Source organism: Crinia signifera, chromosome 12, assembly GCF_055691185.1.
Source record: "Crinia signifera chromosome 12, ASM5569118v1, whole genome shotgun sequence".
In the NCBI taxonomy this organism is placed as follows: Eukaryota; Metazoa; Chordata; class Amphibia; order Anura; family Myobatrachidae; genus Crinia; species Crinia signifera.
The window spans coordinates 26,902,370-26,911,468 of NC_139228.1; the positions used below are offsets into that span (position 1 = coordinate 26,902,370).

A 9,099-nucleotide genomic window follows, 5' to 3' on the forward strand; every position below is an offset into this window, starting at 1 on the left:
CGTGGATGTTCGGGTTGGCCCTGATTGCTCTAGCTAAAGCTTCCATACAGAAGACAAATATGAGCAGGGATAGGGGACAGCCTTGTCTCATGCCATTATTTATCTCAAAGGGTATCGCAGAGTATTCCATTATCCCGGACTCTACCTGTAGGGTGTTTATATATGGTTAAAATATGATGAAGGGAAGCCGGGCCCAGACCCCAGAAGCCTTCCATGAATAACCAGTCAACTCAGTGGAAAGCCTTCTCTTCATTGGGGGATTAGAGAACCATATGAGAAAAACTAGGTTTGGCTAAATGAATAAGGTTAATACCCTTTGAGGTACAGTATAGTCTTTAGCTTTTCTACCCAAAATAAATCACACCTGATCATTATGTACCACCGACAGGAGGAGGCGACTCAATTGACCTGCCAACAATTTAGTATAGAGTTTTACATCGCAGTTAACGAGAGATACAGTATGGGCCTGTAGCTCGTGCATTGTGTAGGGTCTTTACCCTCTTTGGGAATTACAGTAATATGTACATCTAGGGCTTGTGTGGTGAATCCTGAGTCGCTAGAATCAGAGTTGCATGCTTTCAAGAAGAGAGGCATCAATGACTGTATAAAAGTTTTATAATAAATAACGGGGAGGCCATCTGGCCCCGGAATGTTTCCATTTGGCGTAGTTCCGTGCCATCTCTACTTCCTCCAAAATAAAGGGTTGATCTAGAGAATCCTACTCTTCTTGAGGAAAGCGTGGGTAATCAACCTCAGTTAGATATCTCTATATCAATATCTTTAATTCCCTGGAGGGGGGTTTTGTCTTTATTCAGGTTATAGAATGAGGCATAGTATTTTTGGAAGGAATGAGCGATCTGGGGCAGTGTGCGTGAGACCTGATTTCCTGGTTCTCAGATAAAGTAGACATAAGACTGCAGCCTCTGAGTACGCAGTGCTCTTACTGGCATAGAGCTTGGTTTGTTGCCCCATAAATACAATATATGATGGCATTTAATAATCCCTAGTTTAATTTTATCCCATAAGAATTAATTAAGTGCCTTTCAAGCTTCCGTTAGTTCAAGGAGAACATTTGCGTCGAGTGAAATCTGATGTTTAGTTTCTAAAATGGTAATTTTTTCAATAAGCTGCCGTTTCTGGGCAAAGCGTTCTTTTTTAAGTTGGGAGCCGAGTTGTATACATTTCCAACAAAGTACACATTTATGCGCCTCCCAAATTAAAATCGGATTAACATCTGCTGTGTCATTTGTTTCAATATATTCTGAAATTACATATTCAAGGCTAGCTTTACATTTGGGATCCTGAAGAAGGGAATTATTAAGTCGCCACATCCATAGTTTAGTAGGGGTTGAGAAAAGATTCACAGTAGCATGTACAGCGCGTGATCTGACCAAGTTATATGACCAATTTTACTGGAGCCAAAGATATGTAGAAACCTGTGTTTAACCAGGAAGTAGTCTGGGCGGGTGTATGTGTTGTGAGGGGAAGAAAAGAAAGTGTAGTCTTTTTCAAACGGATGCTGAGTCCTCCATAAACCCATTAATTGGAACTCATGGAAGAGATGGGAAGTTAGGCAATGGTCACGAGTCAATCGCCTAGTTGAAACAGGGGAGCAATCTAACTCCTGGTCTAGTGACCAATAATTAAACAACCTTCTTTAATAAGTTCTAATTGTCTTAGGAATTGTATCTGGCCGTGGTTAGGGGCATATACATTGGCAAAGGTATACATTTGATCAAAAACTTTACATTTCAAGACCTGCCATCTACCATCTTCGAGGATTAAGTGAGTGATATCACTGGTTTGTAGTCATCGAGAAGGATTGCTGTCCCGAGTGATTTACGTAAAGGATTATTGCTACAAAAGACTTGTGGATAGTGATAATTGGGATTGGGATTTAAAGTGTGTCTCCTGAATGAAGGTTATGTCTACATGTTCGATATAGAGTTCCCTCAGTAAAGTGGATCTCTTTAAAGGGATGTTAAGCCCCTTCACATTGAAGGAGCAAAGTTTAATATCAGAAGACACCATAAAAGCCTAGAGTACTACTAAAGACATGTCGTAGAGAAATTTGTGGCTTACCATTCTTCAATGAGGATTCTGTGACTGGAGCTGGGGGGGGCGCTTCCAAGTCGCAGTGATGACAGGAGGTAGGAGATGAAAAAAGAGGTGGTGGGAGAAAGAAAAAGAAAGAAAAAAGCAGCAAGCTAGAGAAAGCAACATTAAACAACATATTTAATACAAGCACAAAATAAAATTAGAAATATGAAAATATCCCCGCAGTTAAGTCGTAGGGATAAAAACCCTTGACCAAAGGGCCAGAAATAACTGGCAGGCAGACCCAACTGGGGTGTGGCAGCTGCGCCATTACTCCAGAACAAAGGTAACATAATACAAAAATTGTGAAGGTATAGTAACAGGTTAGTTAAGTCAAGGGGTTAAAAATCTACATTTTTGAAGTGTCTGCCATGACAAGTCAGGAAATATATGGATTGTTGAGTCATTGAATTCTAGATGGTCCAATTCATGGGCCTTGGTGAGGATCTCCTCCTTCTCATGAAAGTAGTGAAGGTGACAAATATAGTCTTTGGGAGCTTCAGATGGTAAGCCCTTTGGTGGAAGTGCTCTATGAGCTTTATCAAATAAAATGGTATTGTCCAGTTTGGCATATAGAAGCTCATTGAACATTTTGGTGAAAGCATTAATTATTCCTGAGCCCTGTACATCTTCAGGAAGCCCTCGGTTCCTTAGGGTATTCCTTCTGCCTCTGTCATCGAGATCATCTCGACAAAGCTTTAAGTTCTTGAGCTTACATGGAGACTGTATCATACAATTTATGTTGAAATGAGGAGACCTCATCGACGTGATCATCTATGTCTGAGACTCTATGTGTTATTTGAGAGATGTCCGTTTGGAGAGCCAAGATCTCAGACTTAACTGTGTCACAGATTTTTTATTCCAATTCAAGGAAGTCTCGTTTAGTAGTAAGATCTTTTTTCATAGGTAAGGTACATAAATAAGCCATAACTTCAGCCATTGAGGTGGACATCTCATTGTCAAGCATTAAAGAGGCTGAGGATGCCATTCCTTCAATAGTGTCAGGTGAACTCAAGGAGGGTGAGGATGCGTGAGAGTCCTGGTCTTCCAGATCAGGTTGGAGGTACTGAAGCAAGTTGGATTGAGAAGAATTATCAACTGATTTCTTAATGGCAGGAGTCTGCCCCCCTTTCTTATTTTTCCCCATCAACCGTGGCGTGTGAAAAATGATGAAAAACCAAGGAATATAAGAAGTTAATGGTCATTCAACAATTGATCATTGCCAGATAGTTGAGTCCCTGTTGCAAAGTGTTGTCCAGGAGCACAGCACTATCCACCCCACCTCATAACTCGTGGGGAATCAGGGGGTCATGGTCTGGTGATTTCAAAGATTTGAAAATTGGGAGCAGTGACAGAGATTTGTGTGTCCTGTCACATTATGGCATTGATAAAAAAAACTAGTACAGGTTGAGTATCCCGTATCCAAAATGCTCGGGACCAGGAGAATTTTGGATAGCGGATTATTCCGTATTTCGGAATATTTTAATAGTTAAATGATGTATTTTGAAGTATCTTGCATTTATGCTGTATAAACACATAAAATACACACATATATATTTTATTACCACATGAAATGCACACAAATATATTTTATTTGTTCAAAAAACAAGGTTTCAAAACATGAAACAAAATTTGTGTACTATCTCAGATATTGAATTTGAAGGCCAAGCAATCATTTTCTTGTACATATATAATGTCAGTTACATATCATGTCCTCAGTAGTGCTGTTACAGATGTCCTCAGTGAGTTTTTAGCAAAAAAACATTTTTTTTTCACTTTCTGGAATGTATGGTTTTCGGAATAATTCGGATAACGGATATTCGGATACGGGATACTCAACCTGTAGTAGTTTGGAGTCAGAAAAGGCTGCAGGCCGGCTTAGTAGTGTGGAATGTAGAAGTCAGACATATGTCAATTCCAGATAGTACAACACTTGAAGTTTCTATTACTGTATATTATATGCAGTGTAAAGCAGCATTAAAGACATTCAACAGGGCTGCTAGTGTAAATAAGAGTATTACAGTGAAAACAAGTGCAGCCAATTGTAATTTAAATGTAGAGTGAAATCCAATGAGCTGGACAATTGCCAGAAAGTACTATGGCACTGGGTGGAAGTGCAAATACTGGTGTATATCTGGGAAGTAAGCAGATGTACTTTTCTTGCTGTACTGCAGAGAAGGTGGGTAATGTTATATATGTGGTGTACAGGGAATTCAGCCACATACTGTACAATGTTAGAGTGAGGGGCTGGAGAGATACGGTATACTGGCCTATTCAGTTATGGACACAGGGTCTCACCTCCCAAGGTGGCCACCCACATGACAGGATGTCAGGGCCTAGTCCTTTTCCAGGCCAGAGACTACCAATTAAGGAACATCCTCCAGCTCCAGGTCTCACAGGACAGCGGCTGATGCAGCAACAGGTGGGGTCGCAGTCACCAGGCGAGATGTCCCGTGGTCAGTTTCTGGAGGTGCAGGAAAGTATAGGCCGTGGCTTGTGCAGTCTGGGCAGGCCGCAATCCGTAGGAGCCTCTGAAGTGCTCCCCGATTCCGCGGACCTTGCTTGACTGCTGGTGCGGTAAGTCACTGTAGTGGGGCAACCCAACTAGAGATGGTGCCCAGTAATCTCAGAGGGATGCCCAAATCAGGTGTAGTGAACGTGAGCCCCTGCAGCATACGTCCGCTCCCTCTAGTGGCCAAGCCATGCCCCCATTCTATTCTGTTTTATTATCTTATGGAAGGTACACACTTTAATAATCAGACCAACTTTATGAGTTTCACATTGATTAAGCAATTTTGAGAATAACAGATACACATTAAGCCACTTCAGGTGATAAAAATGGGCAGAATCTACTTCTTATTTATTTAGAAAAATCTAGAAGATAATAGATAGTAACTGATTGGTTGCCCATAGCAACATCCCTTCTGAAATAGAACTCCCATCTTAGTAAATCCCCCCTCCCCGGCATTAACATTCTGTGGAGTTTTTATCCAAATTCATCCAGTGGGAGGGCCAGAACTTGGTTACAGTTATGCCCAACATGCACCCACAGGTGATCTGACTGGAATCCTAACCCTAATCTAAAATCTGGTCAGGATACAACTGAACCACATCACATTGGTTTCATCCCAATTGGACAGACAAACAAACAAGCAAACCAATGAATTTTAGATATATGTACAGTATAATAAGGGGCATTGGATGGCCTATAAGAAGCAGATGGAATAGTCTTATTATGTATAAGGGGCATGTAGAGGGTACCGATGGCATATTAGAAGCATGTGAAGGAGTGAGATACCATGAAAGGGCATTTGGAAGGGTTCCAATAATATAAAAGGGGCATGTGGTCAAGTATGATGTCATATAAGACATGTTGAAGGCTTTAATGGCATATATGGAGATGTCAATGGATCTGATGGAATATAAAGGACATGGGGATGTCATCAAAGTGACAAGTGTGTTGTCTTTGCAGGGGGTTCAGTCTATTTTTCTTGTGCTCTTTATTTTATCATTGCTTCTGTGCCAACAAGATTGAGGATTCTATTTATTCTGTGTTTGACCTTCAGTGATGTGTCTCTGTTCAGTTATCTTTTTACTAGTCCTCATCAAATATGTTCTTTGATCCTTTATTTTGTAATGATATTTGCATGCATACAAGGAAAAATAATACAAGTATTTGGACACAGTATTGTATCTAAATGAGGACCAACTGCTACTAAGTTTATTGTGCTCTGTGGGGTATACAGGTATCCTCTAATGGATGGCAAGGCCTCTCTGTTCACTGGCTACACCCAGTTTATCATATGGTCACATCTCTCCAGCAAATCCATCCATAGAAGATTCTTATTTTCCCTTCATGCTTCAGTCCAACGCTGGTAACATGCAGCCACCAAGGCTTAGGCTTGTAAAACAGGATCTTTGGAGCAGCTCAAGGGTACAGTGGTACTGTTACCCTACTGTGGTGAAGACATCACTCTTCCTTTTGGCAAGTCCTGTGTATCTGCCATAGGCGTGTGCAGCACATTTTATTTTAGGGGGTGCACCGTCAAAGGGGAGTGCCAAGCACTGCCCATTGGGTGTGTCTATCACCACCAATCAGGCGTGTCTATCATCATCAATTGGCACTCACTACAATATAAAATGTCTCTCAGCCACAACATAATCTCCTGTCTGTGTAACAGTACATGCAAATAAAGTCAAAAACATAAATGGATGATGCAAGTATGTAGGGATATGACAATCTTCTAGTACAATTAACATTGTAAAATACACATAATTTTGGATGCTTCTTTTAATAAAATACAGTTCTAAAAACCAAAAGTCTTTGGTAAAAGGTATTGCAGGTATTGCCAGCACCAGGATGGTGTTATTAGGGTGGGCACAGCATTAGGGGTGCCTGTGCACCCCTAACACTCAATGTGCGCATGCCTATGGTATCTGCATATCTATGTATATCCTTTAACTATTAGTTACTGTCAGCTAATAAGTTTCACTTCAAAAACAATCAGTTATTATATGTTAGGTCCAGAAATGCAACAATAGGCAATGTTTGTGATTCAGAGGAAGCATTTCTAGATTGCATTTAAACTATTGGTTTGCTCAATCACATAATCTATGAAGCTGAGATGTGTATTCCTTGGAAGCCCTTTCTTCCAATCTTTATTTACGCAGTGGAGAAAACTTTGGAGTGTACTGTAGATGTAAGTACAGTATTATGCTATGCTCATGTGTTTTTCTGTCACATCAGATGCGCAACCTGAATTTACCGTATTGATTGTATAAAGACTGGACCGATTGTGTGCTGATCTGACATTGTGTTTTGTTTTATTACACTGGTCTGTAAGACTGGCTGATTAATTGTTATTTGCACCTTGATAACCTATTTACTTTCCTGTATGTATCATGTGCCCTTACCATGTCCACATCACACTGTAACATGTAAATAAAGTTTAAACAGAGTTCTTTATTTAATTAATGTGTCAGTCAGTAATGAGTGCACCTGTTGGGTGACCCGGAAAACGTGAACTGTGTGGGGTCCTGAGAACCACTGTTCTATGTAATTGGGGCTCAAACTCAGTCCCTAGGAAGCGATACAGTCAACATATTCCATGTCACCCGGCAAGGGCACTATGTATCACTAACTGTCACATTTTAAAATGTAACAGGTGACCAGGAAAACAAGAACTGTGTGGGGTTCCTAAGACTTAGTTTGTGAACCTGTGTTCTAGATGTCCAAGAGCAAAAGTGTTTAGTAGTTCAAAACAATATTTTCATGATATGCTATACCTTGCATCACTCAACAATATATTGGCAACTTGTCCCCATATTAACAGATGCATGCACAGTATCTTACAGTTGGAGAGTTTGGGAAGGAGCATTGCAATTTTGAGCTACAGGGATCTTGAATACATTAGTCCCCTATATTGGAAATGATGGATATGTAGGCGTTATTTCTATTGTTGTTGATGATGATTGTTGCTAAAAAGTCACACAGTTCCTGCATCTCAGGCCTTTTACTGATTCAGTTGCAAACTCAGATGCATAATTGTTTATATTGGAGGCCACACTCCATGGTAAATCTGCAAAGATGCAATAGATGATTGTGTCTTTTAGTGGCATCTGCATAAAGAGCCAGATGGAGAACTGGCATGCTATGCACACACAGATGATGCAATTTATGGCTCAGAATCAGTCATTCATAAAAATGCATTCATCCTGCATAATAGTGTTAATCACCTTGTCCGAATTTTAATTTGTGTGACCTGAGCTTAAGAAGAGCTTCCTTGACGTCTTTGTTTCTTAAAGTATAGATGAAAGGGTTCAGCATAGGAACGATGACCGTGTACATCAAAGCAAGGAACTTATCATACTGACTGCCCTGGGGTTTCAGGTAGACAATGATTACTGTACTATAGAAGAGACAGGCAACTATTAAATGGGAGGAGCAAGTGGAGAACGCTTTGTATTTACTGTCCATGCTCTTAATTTTGGTAATAATAACAACGATGTGGGTGTAGAATCCTATAATAAGGGTAAAAGGAGTAAGGCTTCCAAAAACAGCTGCCACACATGTCACTATGTTGCTGATGTAGGGATTAGAACAAGCCAGGTTCTGTACTGGGGCTAAATCACAGAAAAAATGGTTTATTTTATTGGGTCCACAAAATGATAAATAAGCTGTGAAGATTGTGGGAATTAGGGCAATTATAAAACTAATGGCGAAAGGTGTAACCACCAGTATAAAAAAAAAATTGCTCATGATTGCCGAGTACCTTAAAGGATAATTAATTGCCAAATCTCTGTCAAATGCCATAACCGCAAGCAAATAACATTCTGTTACCCCAAGAGCATTAAAGGCATATAACTGTACAAAGCATCCAATGAAAGAGATTGTCTTGCTGCGCTCAACTAAATTAGCTAGAAGCTTCGGAACAGTAACAGTCACAAAGGACAGTTCTAAAGCTGCAAATACAGAGATAAAATAATACATTGGACAATGAAGCGAGTTTGCAGTCTTAACAAGAACAATAACTGCAATGTTTCCAGTGACACTAGTAATATACATAATTAATATAACAATGAAAAGTAATATTTGGAACTGGTGGAAGCTGGAAAATGCCAACAAAATAAATTCTTTGATCATTGTTGTGTTTAAATCTTCCATTCTTCATGACTTGAATGCCTAATAAAAGAAAAAGTTTTTTACAAGTGATGTTAACATGTGTATAAACTCATGTAATAATGATTGGTTTGTTTATAACATCCAGCAGATTTTAGTTTCTTCAGAAGAGCATGGCATGCTTCTCCATAATATTATAATGAAATAAATTTGGCAAACTGGACTAAATGCATTGTATTTTTAATGGGTATAGATTATTTAGTACTTAATTTCAATTAGAAAAAAATAATTTATAAATTACAATTAAATCAGTTTTCAAAATATGCAGTTTCAGTTGGTGAGATGACATCCAAGATGAAACGGCAGAAAGGCATTCAGTGACA

The 9,099-nt window shown here is 39.6% G+C and overlaps 1 protein-coding gene across 1 annotated transcript; it reads right to left on the reverse strand.

Annotated features, from left to right (window-relative positions):
- Positions 1-7,825: 7,825 nt before the first annotated feature.
- LOC146049503 (olfactory receptor 6F1-like) lies at positions 7,826-8,761 on the reverse strand. The gene has a single exon (XM_083166046.1). The coding sequence runs from the start codon at positions 8,759-8,761 to the stop codon at positions 7,826-7,828; it is 936 nt and encodes a 311-aa protein (XP_083022172.1).
- Between the last annotated feature and the right edge of the window lie 338 nt (positions 8,762-9,099).